The following is a 20,749-nucleotide window of genomic DNA, read 5'->3' as shown; positions in this document are numbered from 1 at the left end:
AAAAAGTTATTCCAAAACATTCTATATACTCATTATTGTACAACCATTTTTTTAACTTTTAACCAACAAACCTGCAAACCAACATGGGTGGCCTAAAGCTTTGTCACTATCAAACTTTATGTGACAACAAATGTGATGTGCCCATATATAGACACGATGATGTCATATTACTACCATATTTGGGCACATCACACTTTTCTGGTCAAACTAGTTTCATATAATTTAAATAAAATACACTGGAAATAACTACGATCATTCATAGGGTGATGGTACAGTTCATTGCCGGGCACGTCTCTCGGGTTAATTTTTTATTCTAATCATCCATCATTTGATAATTATTTAATAGTCGTATTAATAATTCATAACAAGATGTCCTGCAGAAATACTTGAACTCAGCATGGTCAGTGAATTTTCACCTCTCACACACAATTTTTACACTTGACGATATTGTTCAATTATAATTTATTTAAAACCCTACCAGCAACATTTCACCAAGGTTGGGATAGTGCTACTGGACCGTTGTTGAAAGCGGTTTGTTCACATTGAAGTTGTGCTCTAGTTTGAACCATCCATTCATCAGTATAATACGAGCTATAATATATGCCATGACAATTATAACTGGCAATGGACAATGTTTTTTTTATTCCTTCAACTTTCAATACATGCCTATATAGAGCAAACACGTTTTATGAACATTCTACAAACTAATTTCTATGTTTTTGGACGTTTTAAGAAAACGATGTCGACACATCCGCGTTTTAAATTGACGTTTTATGAACATTGTATAATGTTACAGACGTATTCAAAGACGTTTATTTTATTCGTCTTTAAGGGTCCTTTAATGGTCCACATTGCTGTTCAAGACCTTTACTACAATTCAAGCCTTACATTTCTGATCAAATCTACTCTATACATTGAATTAAATCATATTGACCATCCGGCAGTTAACTCTTTGTGATTGAAGGTCTGAATTAGATTAATTATTAACTCCAAGCCAGAGTGAAATTTAATTACTGTTGAGGTGTACAAGGAATTCGCCAAGATTGAATGGGTGCGTCATTAGACACATGGTTTAATAATTTATTTGTCTTTTTTTTAAATTATTAAAATTACAGGGATGCACTTAACCGTTTGACCTTTTGATTTTAAAACGATGAATATGCAAAACCAAGAGATGGATTATTTTGATATGATTCAGGTAGGTTCTGTAATTTGTATGTACGTGGTTTAAGCTACAATGTGTTTTTATCCTAAATAATAACTGCGCACTTTCTTTCAAAACGAACTATTTAGATTTTAATCAAGATAGGGTATCAATCTTAAACAACAATAAGCAGACAAGATATTAAAAACGAATTCGTTTAATTCAAAATAATAATGAGTGAAAGATTAAATCGTAGATCTTGAAACAAGTTATCGCGTTAACAAGAGACAAGATAACGCTTGACAGATTACACATTCTTTTAATAAAGAAAGGAAAGATATACATTACAGATAGCGTGGTATCACACAATAAAACACAAAGCCACTTATCTGAACGTAAAATTCTTTTTATTTTCAGGAACGAAAGATATCACAGATAACACCATCAGAAAATCAGTTATAATAGAAAGCATAAAAAATAGAAACGTTACGTTATGCGCATATGTAAATTGAGATTGAAACCAGCAATTATAGTGTTTGTCACTTTCAGAAGTAGATTCTTTTCAAGTTTAGTGTTGAAGATATCTGGTTATCTTCAGAACAATATGTATCAATAAATCTGGGCCAAGGACTCTATTATTTTCCATCAAAACATTACTAAATCTGTTAATATTCTCTCACACATAAAAATTGCCCAACTAATCATAAACATTCGCTCATGTAATTTTTATAAAATTGCACGATCATGGTACACGTGTTGGGAGAAGTGAAGTTGTGTCACTCGCGCCGACAAGGGAACGCGTTAATTAAGTCGCTAATCGTTGACAGGGCTTTCAAATTTAATTACAGGTTGTTTTATAAACCTTCTCCACCCCAATGTGACGTAGGGAGAAAACAATGACCTTATAATAAGTTAAACACACAAAATGTCAACTACAATCATTCATAAATTTAGATTGATAAATAATTTGTCAGCGGTAAGTGCAGTATGTTGCTTTTGTTATACATTGCTCTTTCATTCATTCTCCACGTTATAAAGTATGCAGTAAAGTTTATACAAATACAATAGATTAAATCACATATAGTAGTATGTTTGCCCTTAATCGTATGTGTCATAGTATTCATACAGTAAGTGTCATACATCAAGTTTCCACAGTTCAAAAACTATCCTAAGTAATCACATCAAATTCGGATATGTTCGAAATACTAACAAAATGGTTCCAATTACACCTTTAATAAAATATTGAGACGGAAAACTATTTCCATCTGATGCAAAGTCTCTAAAGACATGCGCAATCAAGCTTGCATTTCCTGAAGAGATGCCTAGTACAAAGCCCCGGATGACGATCCTTCGTGTTGGAATAGGAAACAAATAGGGCTAGTTGATTCGATTAGGACCAAACACCATAGCAAAAATAAAATATAGTGTAAGTAATAATGTTAAGATAATTACTGTAATAATTATTCAATGCCAAGTCACACATGTTTAAGTTGAGTAAGTATGTAAACCTCCTTACGGCTAACGACCGATGCCTATTTTAAGTTCATTTACATTTCCTTGTCATACGTGAGCCCTTCGGGGAATCGTCGTGTGTAGGAAGTCTTACAACGAACTCATTGTGATCACATCCTAGTGAAGTTTTCAAATGATCCAAATTCATGTAACTAGGTCTATAACCTCTTATGCACACCTTTACTATTCAGAGAACACCCTTTGGTACAGTCCCGTGAAACTGGGGAAAATTACATGTTTTAACATCTTTTTAACAACGTAATTGAAAAATGACGATAAGGTGTGCTCTAGCTAATCAAAGCTTTACACTACGGCCAACAAGTAGACACCCTATACTAAGGGGATACTTTGTTGATATTTAATAAGGGTTGGTAGTCAATTAAGCAATGGGTAATTAATCTACACATACTCGTTAAATCGGTTGTATATATACTGTTTACTCAAATATTGCTATTGAGGAAACGATTAATTACTATACATAATTCTATGTTAATTACATAACTAGTATAATAAGTTGTATGAATATAATTATATTTGTATATATAAATCAATTGTGTTGCGTAGCACTGTGTAAATTATAATATAAATTATACTGTAAATTATAGAAACAGAATACTCGCCCTGTAAGCGAGCGGTTGCAGGTTCGAATCCCGCCAGATACATTTTTTTCATACAATGAGCTCTGCTCGACGCGATCATGAGTTCATGTTCCGAATATGAGCACTGTTTCTATAATTTACAGTATGATTTATATATTTGTATTTGTATATATATATATTTATATATTTTCATCTCTCGAAGACTTCGCGTATCATTACACGTCACACTGACTGCGTTTTGTAGGGGATTTTTTCCCCGATCATCGAAAACACGATCGATATCATTCTTTAACTGATAATTTGTTATACTTTACATCAATCAAACTGAACATCACATTGTGTACTCAATTATTAACTGAAGTCTTAACAAAAGAAAATAAATGTCAAATTGAATTAATAGCAAATCCATTAAAAGTGATGACACAGTCTTTTGACAAATAGACACAATAGAAACAACACAGAGATTTTAACAATGGTGTCAGTTCCGTGTCTGCCATGTATTCAGAATCTATTTACATTTAATTATGTTTAACCTACCCACAAACTAAAAAGTGTGTGGTATGTTAAACCCATGTTGAACACAAATATTTGTTATGGTCTGTGGGGGTTGGCTGAAGCAATTACATTGTTATTATGAATTACTGAAATTATTGACTAATTTTAAAGGTTATTTATATCATATTTTTCTTCCTTTTTGCAAAGTATTTTGATTTATGTAACGTTTTGTAGAATTCAATATCTTTCATTACCAATGAACTTAGATTATTATACTTTTTTAGTGTTTTTTTTTGTTGGTTCTTTAAAACGAATAGAGGATATAGTACAGGAGTTGACGACGAACTTCCGGGAAGAATTAACATGTTTATTAGCCAATGAATTACACCTATAATTGAGTGTCATGTTGTGTCAGTAAAACATATAATAAACATACAGTCACACATGTTACAATGACGTCATAACTTCAATAATATATGCCGACTTAACATACATTTTCGGTAATAATATTTAGATAATAAATTACCTGGTTATAATTGAGTTTTTCCAGAAAGAGGTTAGCGTTTAAGTGTTGTAACTAAAATTAGAGCGTCTTCAATTGGCATATATGCCTGCTATTGTTTGTATTCATAAAAGATACTAAGGATAGATTGATTTGGTAGATAACGCCATCCATAACAGCCTTGATTTAATGATAATCGACAAGATGAAATATACTGTTTAAAAAAAATAATTGAAGGGGAGATGAAATTGGCCCGTTTTGACAATGTTCCAACAAAGCTGCCAAACTGATAATATCTGATGCAGCAACAACAAAAAACCCTAAAAGATAATTGACAAGAAGTTTTGTGAGAGTTTAATATACCGATTGACACGCTTGTAATTTCAAGTGACCTTCATGCATAAAATTATTACTATTATTTGACGAATATCATTGATAGATTACAACAGAAGGGGATAAATTACAATAATTTATTTTCTAACATACACAAATACTATTCAATACCTTAATTCTATATTCGACTATTTTGACATGTATTTGTACAGTATCTATCCATCATAACCATATAGCCGAATACAGTTAAAATCCTCCTTCGAGAGGACATACATTGGAGACACCCTGGGCTACTAAGATGACATTTTCCCAAGAGTTAAAGAGAAGCAATATTGTCACTGTGGTCAGCGCCTATATTCAGGGAACACCCTTGTTATAAAGGACACTTCACATGGGAAAAATGTATATGTTTTAATGCTATAGTAAACCAATGTTCATGGGACATCCAGAGGTTCTACTGCTGTAACCGATCAATACTAACTAACTACCTCATAAAAAATAAATACCAAAGACAACAATACACACTATAGCAGACTAATATTTATGATTGTAAAGTAGGTTGGCTTAGCACACTAAAGAGGACAGTAAATCACAAAACGGTCCTTAATTAGAAACAGAGCTTAGAGCATATTGAGAATTAATAATTTGTCACTATCCTCCCACTGTTCTACAGATGGAGGTAGGTATTTATTTAATACAATACTAACACTTGTTTTAATGTGTTAAGGTTATTCCTTGCATGGTAGTGAACCTCAAACGGTCTTTAATTAGAGGAATATTCATTGATTTAATATGATACTTTATCATGAGACTGATTATTAAAACACAAAACAGGTGAACTGATATTTAACGCGTTTAATTCTATACATACCTGCATTGCCTTGGGGTAAAGAAGAAGTTCAACCACTTTTATTATTTGTTTAACAAAACGAGAATTTAACTACAGTTACTTTTTTTGTATTCTTCTATAAGCTATGAATGAGGAATATTTAACAAAAAAAATATATTTTCAATAACCTAAAACTACGCAAGAAATATATACCGTATGGATTCACTCTTGGGAATAGTACGGTAGTCTTGACTTAGTTTTCCTTTGTAGGGGTGATATACTTATTTATAGCACGTAGAATGCTACGTCACAAAAATTGGACGTCCGTTGAACTAACTATTGAACCTGTATTGACTTTCCTAATATTAATAACTTAGTTCAAGATCACTGTATCAACATAAATACGTTTAACTTCAATACTTTAATCTTTAAATATTTCTGACACCCTTTTTGAAAAATAACATTGTAACAACAATTTGTACAGCAATCTACAACAACAAGTTTGAGTATCAGAAATATCAAATTGATATACACATATAGTACAATGATCCGAATTCAATTGAAAATAATTTACGATTACAATTAACAGTCTACAAGTACAGAAATAACAACACTCGGTGAGTTTTACGTGCTCTTAAATCATGTAGAGAACAGAAATAATAAGTCCTGGCCTTAAATGAGTGACAAAAAAAAGAATTGTTTTGAACGAGTATTCAATAGAATAATAGATTTTCAAGGCAAAAGAACCCTTCGAAGACTAAGGACTTCTTTTGTTACCTAAATAGGAATTACTGAATAATCGACTAATGTTGTCCCAATGCATTGTTATCCCAGGAATTAAGTGCTCACAAACTACACACTAGTTTAACTCGAATGCTCTATTGTTACTGCTAAATTGGTGAGAACATTTAAAATGTATAAAGTTATAGCACAAGGAGTAAGTTCCTCCTTACGCAGATGGTATTAGTTAAAACGCAAAATAACAGAATGTATTAATATTTGCAAACATTATTATTTACAGTAAAATAATCTAAATAATATCTACACCACACACTTAAAACTTTGAGACACGGATCTAAACGTTGATAAAGTATATTGTAGCGTGTCAACTTTTCCCTTTTTGTAATGTAACCGACAAAGTGTGCCAAGAATTGCCTAGTAGGAAAACTTTATAAAAGTAAAAAGAGATCACATCTTACCGCTTTTCTCTAAACCATTTGCGGCGAATATAAAAGCAAATATAAACCAGGTTACAAGTCGAATATAGCCCATTGTAAGATTGGTATGTTATCAATAACTTGAAAAACGTGTGTGTTCCACAATTGCTGGTTAATGAAATCCTGGATTTTGGTGAAGATAGATCTGTTAAAACTTTTATCAGTCAGATAAGCCTCGCCTCCTTATCGCTGATTCGTCCATTAGGTACAAAATAATACTAAATGTTTACTGCGGTTCGGTGATGACGATGACTAGCTTTCGACAGACAAAAAAAATCCCTCAATGCATCAACTATATTGAACAATGCGCCAATACAACGCCAACCAACCACTACCGTACGTGCAGAGACGACTATTCAACCCGACCTAAATGAACTCATTAAACCATACTATCGGCGGTTAGAAGATACATTCAGTTTTGGACTGTACCATTGTACAACTGGACATCATTTTAAACGTTTATAATACAACGGATCAAAGGCGATATAAATAGATTATGAATTTTGATTCATACCATTTTATTATAAATAAATCATGTATTGTGATGGGACCTGGGAGTTCTAATCTGACATGGTCGACAAATAAATTTCGATTAATGGAAATTGGATTACCACGAGCTCAAATCAAAGCAACATGCTATGAAGACGTATCCAGCGTACCTTGCAACCGCACATATTCCGGATTAAATTTGTAAACTACTTCGTCGGTATTATTGAAGAGAAATAATCCAGAAAGAAGAAACAGTAAATCCTTTGGTATTTTGGAAGGAAAACGGCAACAAAATTGCACTCATATAAACACAACACAGAGAGGTAGAGTAGATGTTAGGGGTATAATTCATGAAAGGAAAATAAATAAAAATAGAGGATTGGTGTATTTCATCAGACTTTGCCAAATGATTCAACATACACATCACTTTCACCCATTCTTTCGTGATCATTTTATCAATATCGTATCGCCTACATTTTCGTCAACATTTTCACTTTACCCTATTCTTTCGTCATCAATTTCATAAACATTCATCACCTCAACATCCATAATCATTTTTATGCTCTGTATTATTTTTTGTATGGCATTTTGTTGAATTGAACCATTCTTCATCGTTTTATCAATATCGTATCGCCTACATTTTCGTCAACATTATCTCTTTCGTCATTCTGCATTTTCATCAACATTCTTTCTCATTTTCATCAACATTCTTTCTCATTTTCATCAACAAAAAACTCCAATATTCTTGCATGTCATCCTAAAACAAGGAAACAATGATGTGGTCTACAAGAATATCCTGTGTTATACCATAAATTAACTTCTCCGATACATTAATTATAATTATGCGATAACGTGACAATACAGTGGAAATTCTAACAATAATAAAACATTATTGTCAACTTAACAAGAAACTATACGAAAATACGGAAGTATTATAGTATAAGTACATACAATTCTTAGAATATTTACGCTATACTCATGGTTCTTATAGGCACATCACTCTTTGTTTTTCAAACTAGTTTGACAGTGTAGACAGAGCTTTACACCAATTACCTTCCACCGTGGTTATACATTATTTATAATTATGATATAACGTGACAATACAGTGGAAATAATAAAATATTATTGTCAATTTAACAATAAACTATACGAAAATAAGGAAGTGTATTTGTAAGTATACAATTCGGAGAATGAGTAGACTATACTGTTTTTTGTTGTTGTTTTTTTTGGGTTAATATGGAGCTTTATTAAAACATTTTCTTTATAGTAAGACAAACCCCTCTTTAGGACTCGTCTACTAAGGAGGGCCAACCCTATTAAGGAGAAACTTTCCTAAGAAACGAACACTAATGTTTTAACGCTACAGTACTGCCAACCCTTTGGCACCTATATAAGATAACCATTGTTTGCAAACCCTTTGGGGTACTCTACTATATCTTTTTAATTACAAATATATACATATTTTTGAAATGTCTCTTTCCTTTGCCTGACACAAAAAAATATAGATCATATCTAAAAGATTAATGTATGAACCAATCTATGTCACAACAAACAAACTGTCAAAACTGATCATCATAAAGTATGAGACGCCATATGAACCCGATGATGTTCTTTTTTTAATGGGCACCAGTAAACGTTAGAATGGGTTTATGATTAATCAAAGGAAATGTGGCCCAATCAATAGCGAGTCAAGTGAGCCTTACTGTTCTGTTTGCTCTTTGAAAACATTATATCAATAAGGTATTAACAAGTAATAAAATAAACTGTCATTATCAATTATTACTTTATAAAATGATTTTAAAACATTTTGCCAAAAGTATATTACTTGTATGTTATGTTTGTTTAGGCGATAACGTCCAAAAGTTAACCCTTGCAATTTATCTTCTATGGGCAGAAATATGAAATAACACGCCCTATGTCAGTTTCGGTATCATTATAATTGAAGTATTTCGCTCAGTTTCTGAGCGTTTAACTGATTGTTTTGGTGTGTGATTTCTTTTAAATGTTTAATTTACTTTAATGTGTTATGTAGGTAGTAACATACTTTATGTCATAGGGTAGATCATATTAAGATACATCACATTGGCAAACTGTAGAAATGCAGAAAGATAACATGCATAACATCGTTTAAAAATGCATGTCCATTATAAAACATTTATTAATGTTATCAAATTCCACATAAGGTTGGCATGACATTACGATTCTGAGGCCTAAAGAGATGATAGTATCAATATGGTTGCAAAAAACATAAATACAACAAAAAACTTGGTCTTCTCCCAAAGGACAACATTTGTTGTGCAAAATATGCGACAAGTGATGAGAATACTCATAAAATTAAAAAGAAATCCATCTATCAAACTTAAGTTCAAGCCTCAAGCATGTTTTTGATGGAGAAAGACACAAAGGTTGTCAGCAATGGCAGACTGTAAAGAATGTATAATTAAAGAGATTCTGACGGACTACTGTAAAAGTGCATTCCATATGCATTGCCATCAATCGGTTATCACCATAGTCATCAATAATACAAAAATTATTGTTATGAGAACGAAAAGATATGTATTTCATGAAATGTTGTATTTTTATTGTATCTCACAGGACTCAGTTAAGCTACAGTTAATAAGTAAGCTACCCAACCATTTGTCTTAATATAGTTCCCTAAACATACAGTACTAAAAATAATTTATTGATTAATCAGAACGATGACTCCAATTATTACTTTTATTTCATCACAATACGGAACTTATGTAATTAAATCGTTTATTCGTTAAAATATGTACACGATTAATTCGCCAAGTTTTCCTATGATTAAGTGTTACGCTAAAACTTGACGTCAACCCAAGGCCATGTTTAACCACATAACGCACGATAATCGTGAGTGCCGCTGCTGTCAATATTCTGTAGGCCTACTCTTTTTTCATGTAACATGTTGGTTACTGATTGGTTGCGATTCTTTTTTTTTTGCATCGCAAAAACTAATGGATATACTGTGTACGTAGCCGATTCTCAGTACTCATGTATTTACATAATTTGTACAGTAGGGTCTATTATAATCAAATTAATGTGTCGTTTTGTGACGCTTATACCATAGGCAATATCCTTAAACTTAACACCATATAAGTACCTCATGTGATACATGTGACACTGTATTACAGAATTTGCTTATAATACTGGACATAATATACCATAAGTGGTGATACAGTACAGAAAATCGGTGGGTGGGAATACGAAAGTGGATTGACGTTTTTGATACGTGCGAATGAATTTGCTTAGTCGAAAATAAGCTTTACTATGTATTGTAACTGCACCCATATCAGCTATCAAAATACATTGTTAAATTTAACAATTACAGAAATGGCTTAAGATCTTGAACTATTTAATCAAACAATATCTCAACTGGTATATCTCGTTTATTGTTTAATTGTTTTGTTTTTCTTTTGTGTCGCCACACCTCTACGATCCAATACAGGTTTATAGAACGCAACATAACAACAAGTAGATCTCTTAAATCCTGTTAAAGAATTTACATAAAAGGTTAGCGTTTGTAGGAGTGTTTACTTATCGAAGATATCACTGTTCGACGTGTGAATTTATACACCAAAAAATTGTGATGACAGTTTTGAAATATTTATGTTGTGGTTTATGGGATACCAACCACAATGTCGACGGTTTAGAATGGGGTAATGGCACTTATCAGTACGATTCTCTTTCTTCATCCACGCTGCGTGGGTACTGTAAATAATTTTTATGAATATGTGTCATTAGAGATATGATAGTAAAAAGTAAATCATTAATGATTTCATCGATAATTTCATTTCAAACTCAATAGCAAAAACAGTTAACACGGTGTACACAAACATGTAAGGCTGCCTGGTCAAGTAAACAACATGATAGACTTAAATATTGCCATTAATATAAAAGTAAACATGGGCACGAAGTTTGTACGAAGTTCAATAAAAGGTTCACAGAATATATTATTACGTAAGTGTTCGGTAGTATAAATATGGTGAGCTTGGGTTGTGTGAGGGGACGTATCTAAGTAAGAGGGAGGGGATCGCATACCGAGTTGAAAAAGGTCGGGGAAAAGAGGTCGGGGGAAAGAGGCCTGGTGGCTGGGGGAAAGATGCCTGGTGGCTGGGGGAAAGATGCCTGGTGGCTGGGGGAAAGATGCCTGGTGGCTGGGGGAAAGATGCCTGGTAGCTGGGGGAAAGATGTCTGGTGGCTAGATGCCTGGTGGCTAGATGCCTGGTGGCTGGGAGCCGGGTGGCGGAAGGGACGAAGTGGTAATGATGGTAGGTTGCAAAAGACGGAAGGTCAACGAACCGGAACTCGTTCGCGTCGTCATGCTTAACATTTTCAGTTGGCCTACATGCGAATAATAATGTGGAGTTCACAAAAAATGTTTTGGCAAGAAGCTCCTATAAACTTCATCATTATTTTACGCCCAATTTCTACTACTTCGTGCATTTATATCCTGAATTTGAATATAAAATTAATTGGCTACACATCAATGACAGCCGTCCTTTGACACTCAACTTTATCATATTATTTTAATCAAACGTTCTAAGCATCATTTATTTGGTCCTCAGGAAACGGATTCCTCAAACCACAGCGGAAGAAACTCAATAATCCACCCTGTTCTAAAATCATTCATCACTCTTAAGTAACAGCTGTTTTCTGCACCGGTCCAAATCATGTTTTTACGGCCAAGTTTGTGGTAACCAATCGCTGGAACAACAAGACCAATAGCCTAGCGTTTCATGAACTTGTTTCAACATTATGTATTCCCTGGCTTATAATATTTTAACAATTATTAAATTATTACTTTTGGGAAGTCGTGTATCATGTACATTTTGACAGACATGTTACTACAAATGCCCTTAATGTGTTTTTCAAAAACAAATGTGAGGTTATAAAACTGTGCTGTCTAAATTTAGACAGACATGATTTCATATAAATTTAAGAAACATCATATCGAATGGCCTTTAACTTTCGTTATGTACCGTACCGTACTCAAATAGACCAAATAAATAATGAAATGAAATGAAATAGCAGACTACTCTACAGTCAATTGTTTTTCTACTTGTCATTTATTTGTGGAGGCGTCGGGGTTACTTATATCTTCATAGATTAAATGTTAAAATTGTATACGTGTAACCATGGATTAATGAATTCGGTGTAGCTTATAGTTAACAAATGGCGGGTATTGAATGTACCGGAATTAAAATAGTAACTTAACATTTTAGCCATAGGGTATCAATGTAGTCGGCCTTTTGGAAGCATTTTTCAACAATTCTTGGGAAATAAGATGGGTCTCATATTATACATTTTAATTAAAAAAACTAGATTGGTTTACACTATTTTATAGCACTATGTACGTGATACTAATTTTAAAATGTAAAGTATCGGAACATTCCTTCATTGGTCAACATCATTGTCAACAAACACATGAAAAAACAATATATACAATACATGAAATGAAGTAATCTATATCGTATTAGAATAAATTGGTATAGGTCTGTGGTGTTGTCCAACGAGGAAATAATTTTGACAATTAACATTTTGTTCATGAACAAAATGATGAACCGTTGAAGAAGGTTCACAGTCAATAACATGTATCATTGTATATAGATCGAAGAGCAAAAATTACTCTATGGTAGACAAACATGTCATATACCCAATCGACCTCATACAATCCTAATACTGGGGGCTATTGAACCTGAAATATATAGCCCTATATAATATTCAATACAATGTTTGTATAGAGAGATACACTGAGAGATGTGTTTATGGCAAGCCAAGTCCGTCAAAATAATCTATTCAACAATTCATCCATCGTCAATCCAAGCGGTTCGTTAGAACGTTAAATGGGTCCGCTTGGCAATAAAATTCGTCCGCTTGACAATAAAATGCGTTGAAAATACAATGACTTGACAACGATTGAATGAATATTTGATTTGACAATTAATGTTTTTGGATTGACAATGTATTGACAATTATGTTGACGTTGAATGGCTCGACGATGAATGCAGCTTAGCCTTCCTGTTGAATTGTTTTGGCGAACTTGGCTTGCCATATAAAATTGTTCTGTTAAGTAGGTTACTCAGAAAAACAGTTTTAAAAATGTTGCAATTTCGATAAATTAATATTGAAATTATATATACGCATGAATGACCCCAAAAGAATAATAGATTGAGATGTTGACGAGTGTACCTACAGTATATATTTTAATAGCATTTTGGTTAATGTTGAATTGCTCCCTATAACATGCTCTACTTCTGACCAATAATATCTCCAGAAATGAAACTAAATTAATTAGCAACATTCTACCATGACGGCGACATATTAAGTCTACCTAGTTTCCAGAAATCGTTTATCATTTATCATGAAAGGATGATATAAAATTAAATGGGTACTTATTTATTTGCTACTGGCCTTGGTGATAGTAATAATATACACGCTATGTTAGAGTAAAAGCTTACAAAATTGAACTTTGTAAAATTAAAACAAATTTGTCATTGAAAGTTGAGGAAATAATACGTCACTGTTATCAGGGGCTCTATAACATAATGCAGGAGTGTATGTTACGTCCTTGAGTGACGTCACCATAGTACAATATTTCCGTACTCCTATTTTATTATATTATTATTTTTAAAATATGGAATAATAGTACTGTATGCTGAGATGTGTAAAGTTAACAACCAACTCGATTTTCTAAATCCTCAAATCGAAGACCATATTCGAATAATGTTTATTTAGGAAAGTATAATTTACCTAGGAAATTATAATAAATTATTTAATTTATTATAATATATGCATAATTTAATTATCGTCTATGTATTAATGTTTGATGGCACTATCCTTAATTTCCTGATTATCTAAACCCCCAAAACAAATACCAATTTCGAATAATGTTTATTTAGTAAAGTATTTATTATAAATATATTTACCTAGGAAATTATAATAAATTATTTAATTCATTATAATATATGCATAATCTAATTATCGTCTATGTATTAATGTTTGATGGCACTATCCTTAATTTCCTGTTATTAGGTTAACATGACAATTTTAGTCATGATATACCATTTGGTAACTACATGACCATGATAAGTCGTGTCAGTCAAGGTCATGCAAGGTACATGTCATTCGCAATATGATTACTGTATTAAGATAATTGTAAAGTTCAGGTTTAATTATGTAAGTTGGTTCATACCGACCTAAATGTGACAACTAAGCATGAACGGGCCTTTATATAAAAGGCACTGAATGCTTGTCAGTATACCGTACGAGAGTGATGACTTTGTAATTGTATTTTTTATGTGTCTGTTTTTGTATATCTCGGGGCAAACATAATTTCTATGAATAGTTTACATGTAAATGAGTGACAATAAATGGATGTAGTTTTCCACTGATAAGTAAATGAATAATGTGATCTAATAAGTGTGTTGTTATACGAGGTACTATATTTGTATTATATAATTATATAATTTTATATCAATTATAATATAATTCTGTATTACTTACTTTCTATACACCTTGGACAACATTCTCCGAGCGGAGTTTTAAATTCATGATTCTGAAAAATCCAAAAGCAGTAATTATTTTAAAAGAATGTAGAGGTCTATGAGTTGAAGGGAAATCATTTTGTTGAACAATTGACTTGTTCTATTCAACAACGACGAGAAGCATGATCGAATAGGACAGGCTTTCAACGAAAAAAAAATCTCCATTCAACGAATACAATACATACACACGTAAAGTAAACGTTAATTAATCGGAAGCTCCCATCTTGAATGAAATTCAACTGCAGGCGATTGTATTTTGGTCGCGATGGAGGGCAGTTAAAACAACCTAGGCCTAAACTACTTTTGTTTATATATTATCGTATTGTAATTTATTTAAATATATTAAAAAGTAAACAATTTCAAAACTTAACATTTTTTTCTTATTTTGTTTTAAATGTTTCGTTGATTTTAGCATGCTGATCGCTTTATTTATATGGTATAAACGAATTTGGTATTAAACCACAAAATAACAACTTCAAAGTTCAAAATTCAACTACACATTCTGCACTTTAGACAAGTGTTGTAAACTTTTAGAAACCTGGGTACGAAAGTCGGTCGAACGTAACGTTAAATGAAAGACAGTTATCTGCCCTTCAATGTAGTGTGGTCAGTCAAGGCTAGGCTATTTCCGCCTCGTTACGCACACACCCACCAAATCCCTCGACGGGAACAAATAGTTATTCTCTCGAGAAGTTTATAGTAAAAAATGAACGAACCAAAACAGTCGTAACAATCGGCCTTGAAGGTCAAAATGTCAACAATATTATGTACTTATGTCAAACCATGATACATATCTTGAAATATAAAACTCTAGGCATATTGTAAAAATAAAAAGGCTCAAGATTCACTTAGAACTTAATGAGTGTAATGCAATCTAGCCCAGGGAAAATTTTCATTTAAAAATTTTGTTTAGCAATATTGCTAATCAAACTGATTTTTAAGTCGAGAAACATAGTTTTGTATTGTATTTTTTGCTACACAATTTTCAAAATGTGTAGCAATAAGGTTGTTTTGTATAGCTTTTTGCTACGCTACACTGGCGAAAATGTTCCCTGCTAGCCACCTCGACGAATCACATTAGTCTACTTTTCGTTATACTATGAAACGCACAAAATACTATTGAAATTGAAATATATATTTATACTGGGAAACCTCTTCAGTCAAAGACTGGTCTCCCAGAGGGCCCAGTTGGTGATCAGTGGCTGTGATGTACTAATACACCGGGGTAACCCCCTACTCGTCTCGAAAGATGTACTAGGTTCTTTAAAGTGCACACGAGCTAGATGTGTACACTGGACCTACTATACGGTTTATAGTCCTTATCCGAGAAGACTCGTTCTACCACCAGAACCATAGAGTGAGTGAGCGTCGAACCCTGCCGATGTTATGGCTACGTAATTACGGTTCCACTGTCTTCCGCTCGGCCACTCACTCACTATATAACACTATAAACATTTTTAGGTATTATTAATACTGTATCTGATCAAAATGGTAAAGCAAAGTGGGAAATGATAATGATGATTGAATATGTTCATGTGAAAACAAAGTTACACTGTTTTTGCTGACGCGCGTAAAACTGGTACTTAGTCAGAGGACTGTTAATTTGCCGTGTATCCGTAAAAAGGGGACACGCCTTAATAACAATACTATATTATTTACTCTCCATTTCCATTGCACTTTCTCCATCGCTTGACCCCTCTTTTCACCTCTTTCTGACCCTGCAATTCCCCCTCCATCATTCCGTTTGAATAGGCCATAAAGCAGGATTATCATGTAACCATTGGTTTAAGGGTAAACCAGCTACTTGTCGTAAAATAACAAAATGATACATTTCCTATGCAAATATTCTCTGCGGCGCATAGAACTGATAAACCATTTGATCTCCGGAGCTCAGCATCCTGTTGTTAGATTGCTTGAAAACCATGCTTAAATCTAAAACGATAGTAGGCCTTTTTTTAGTCTCGACATACTTTTGGTGGGACATTAATACGAATACTTGTGTTGTGTATCTAATCTTTGAAACTCGACATAAACATCGGTAAAAGATCCCTAGGCTTTATAATATTCTTATTGTTTTAGTAAACGTCATTATCGCCTTCTTATTATTTCTATGTCTTCAGTTACATCGCGAAGAAGATACTGTTATTTTTTAATGCAGCAGGCAGCAGCATAGGCCTAGATATTAACATTGTTAGAAGCGCGCGTCTCAACGTGTGTGTCCACGATGTTACCAATTTGTTCTAGGCCTACTATTCCAAACATGAAGCGGGTCAACAACATACCGGTGTGTGGCTTACTGCCTGTAGCTAATACAAACACAGACAAGAGTTTATGAATGTATATATTATATTTCCCCTAAAAAAACGTCGACATTTTACTATACGATTATTTCTATGATCTTTTTCTTCTTTTCATCAATGTTAGGCCTACTAATACGGTGAATTTTCATATTTCGTAGGCCTACACATGTTGCTAAATATAGGTTGAGGGTGACAGGGTGAGAGTACCTCGGGCCGATGAAGTGAGTAGCCAAGATTTTTTAACGCAGCTGTTGTAGAAAAATATTGCTGATGTTAAAAAGATCTATAAGTCATTTTTCTAGCATGAAAGTCAAAATGTCTATGAACCGTAACAAAACGGAATGATGCTCACCGATACCATACGATGTCTTGACATTGTCAAAAACATTATCTTCCTTTATGTCATGTCATTATTGACCCCAAGTTAGGTGCTGTGTTTTTAAAATCAGAGGAAGGAAAGGAGAACGACTTTAATTCTATATTTATATACTAGCCGTTGTCCGTCCAAAATGGACGAGTACCATCTTATAATGATTTTGAGGTTTGGGAAGCAAAACGATAGAGTATTTTTGCTTAATGTATACAGGGGTTGCCCAGCTCTAAAGGCGCTAGCATCGGACAGGGGAGAGAGAAACAAAATTATGGCCTAGTACAATTATATTATAGATGTTACTAGTTAAATTATCTCACTGTACCTACCAAAATAATCACCTCCTCGAATAACTAACATTTGAATATTTGATAAACTATTATTATTATTTATTCATTGACACTTAGTTTTGATCGAAAGTGGTGTGTCATGTCATTTCTTGTCGTCCCATTTCGCGTTCATGAACGTTTCCAAAATAAAGTTTAATGGTTCTTTAGTGAAGCATCTCTACACAACAACATTCTAGATTTCATGAAAATAGTGACCCCTAGAACACATAGTGTTAGTTGAGGTCTCTGTTTGAATTTCTCAAAGAGATTGGTCTTATACAGAACGTAAAATGCCATTCATTTGATACCGGTTATCACAGTAAAGAAGAAATCATTGCAGGTGTTCTGATGTGGCAGCCAAAACATGGGCTTGCAAAACAAGGAAGACCAGCACTCACATACATTGATGTACTAGAGATGGATACTGGTATGCAGAGAGATGAATTGGCTGTCACAATGGTAGATAGGAATTTATGGAGGAATCTAGTCATATAAGTTCGGGTATGTCCCGAAATAAGTAATCACAGTAATTTTTCTTGCTACCTAATAAAATCTATAAAAGAAATTTGCGCTTACGGGTAATGACTGAGAAATTACACTAACCACCGGATACAATACATTCGGAATAAAATGTCGGCCAAGATAATAAGGATATAATCCATCGGCAGAAGCAAAACACGATATCATTAGGCCTACATGTTATTCAGTAACCCTGACCGAATGTCTATTGGACCGACTGCACGTCAGGAAATTGTCTAACAGGCCCTTCTTCAGAGACAAATGTCTCAATTTAATTAGCTATCATTCGAATTAATATGACATAGATGGCTAATTGTTTGTTAAACGTGACAGTAACGAAGTTAACAATGCGTAGCTTCTGTAAAGAGAATCCCACATATATATAATATTGATAGTAAATCAAGCATCCGTCGTGTTGTAATTATATATATATATATATATATTTTTTTTTTCACTTCACCATATTTAATGAGGGTGATCCATCCAGCAGTTGCTGATCATTAGGGATCTCAGTGGTTCACAAGACAAACATATACACAAGATGCTCTACATAAATAAAGTCTTATTACAAGTCTTTAAGAGTTGTAATTTTGTCCTTAGAAAAATCCTGACATGTAACGGGGCTTGATCCCAGCCAAGCATCATAACCACCAAGTCACAACTCCACAACATATAACTTCTGTATAACAGCTGATTCACAAATGTGTAAGTTATTATAATCATACTTATGTTGACTGACAATTATGTTTTTTATGGACTTTAAATTGTACATGAGTTGTTGGCCCTATGTAAAATGGTAAATCTGCAGGTCATGGATTAACAGAGTAACTTTAGTAGATTCAATGTTGGATGTGACAGAAGCATCAAACTAGCCACAAACTCTTAAATGGGTGCCCAAAAACCTCCCTGATCCACAAATACAACCAACATCATTCTACGCATGCGCATACGTTTCGGAGCATGTGCAAAACAATTTTTTTGACAGCAGCGTAGTTCATGTTCCGCGTAAAAACGAAAGGTTGTAAATGTACGGTATACGGAAATAAAAAACTAAAAAAAAAGTAAAGGGAAATTCTCCCAAAATGTTGCGGCTTTAGTTATTTGCCAAATTTCCTATTCAGGATACGCTGCGTCAACATTATTATTTAACCAGAATTACGAGCCTAAAGTTCATTCCACTTAAAAGTAATTTGCCAATTTGAACACCCAAAATACAAAAAGGCGACGCGTGCGTATCGATCACACCGCATCGTTAATTGAACGCACAAGGTATGATGTCGCTTTGTTGAAATTGGCCTAAATGTTATCACTCTTCTCTGTTGTAACATTATCAATGTATGCCTACAGTTGAACTAATGAGATAATATCTTCGAGATTCAATAAAGTTTCCCCTTCAACAGATATTGGCTGGACTTGTTAAAAAATCTATTTTCCTCGTGTGTATCCTGAATAAGGGTTTCCCTTAAATAGGTATTGTATTACCATAACTTTCTAATATACAATTAAAGTCTTACCCTAGGACAATTCTTGTATCTCTGTTGGCATTGCTTAACAGTGCAAACGACGCCCTCATCAGTACACTTACATTCTTCACACGGACTTTGTAACCACGTGTCTCCATCCTGAAAAAGTAATTATGAATAATTGTCAAAATAAGTAATATGATATGATTGTAATCAACCGATACATACAGAACGTAATAATAAGTTTGATGAGCCCCGTAGGCCTCAACCTGAACTTGAAAAATGATAAATCATTAAGAACTAATACATGTGGCGAAGTGCTTCTGAATTGCTTTAGGAAACAACAGTTTATCTTAATGTTTTCATTTTAAACTTAACATAATGTAGATACAATACGTCTACAAAACACCATACAATTCCCATACCAGTTTCTAAAAAGCATGTATGTTTACAGTTGTCGGTTCTTTGAACAACTAGAAAGCTATTCCTTTTCCACAAAGTCTGACCACTTCTTAAGTTCCACGACACCGGATATAATATAAAGGGTTGCAATTTAATCAGGCTTGAAAATAACAGTAAGGTGCCTTATTAAGCAGAATGTATAAAGTCTTGGTTTTATGCGATTTTTTTTTTCTCACAGATTATAATTCATTTCAGTGCATTCAGCAGTTTTAGTTTTTTCTCATTAGAAATTTATCTTGCCTAAACCTTTAGCAAACCTTGCAAACTGTGTAGTTTTATAGTGTAGACTAGCCTTCATTTGTATTTCAAGTTTTAAATTTATTTCAACATACTCACCAACATTGTTAAGTAATTTTATTTTTAATTTACATAATGTAAAACAAGTTATTATTGCCAATACCTTGGCTTTTCCTTTGTTTAATATTCATTTATGAGCGCCAAAAGCGGAGATTCATGTTTCAATAATTTTGTCCTAAACTAGATTCCAGCTCAAGTAAACGTATGAAAACGTCATGTGTGCCAGAATGCATTCTTTTTACCGAGAAGAAGCCAAATCGCCGTCTAGAACAGAGTACATTTATTGAGGCTAGAAACCACTTAGTCATAGTTGTTCTCAACGAC

At 33.4% G+C, this 20,749-nt stretch overlaps 1 protein-coding gene across 1 annotated transcript in view; it reads right to left on the bottom strand.

The window, feature by feature from the left end:
• Positions 1-20,749, bottom strand: part of LOC140040094 (BMP-binding endothelial regulator protein-like) — a 47,338-nt gene that overhangs the window by 11,138 nt on the left and 15,451 nt on the right. The window contains exons 5-6 of the mRNA XM_072085770.1: positions 19,718-19,825; positions 14,645-14,696 (exon numbers count right to left, since the gene is read on the bottom strand). Of these exons, the coding sequence (XP_071941871.1) occupies positions 14,645-14,696; positions 19,718-19,825 (160 nt within the window). The remainder of the gene's footprint in view (positions 1-14,644; positions 14,697-19,717; positions 19,826-20,749) is intronic.

The sequence above is a fragment of the Antedon mediterranea genome, chromosome 2, assembly GCF_964355755.1.
Source record: "Antedon mediterranea chromosome 2, ecAntMedi1.1, whole genome shotgun sequence".
Taxonomy (NCBI): domain Eukaryota; kingdom Metazoa; phylum Echinodermata; class Crinoidea; order Comatulida; family Antedonidae; genus Antedon; species Antedon mediterranea.
This window is presented reverse-complemented; position numbering and strand designations above follow the sequence as displayed.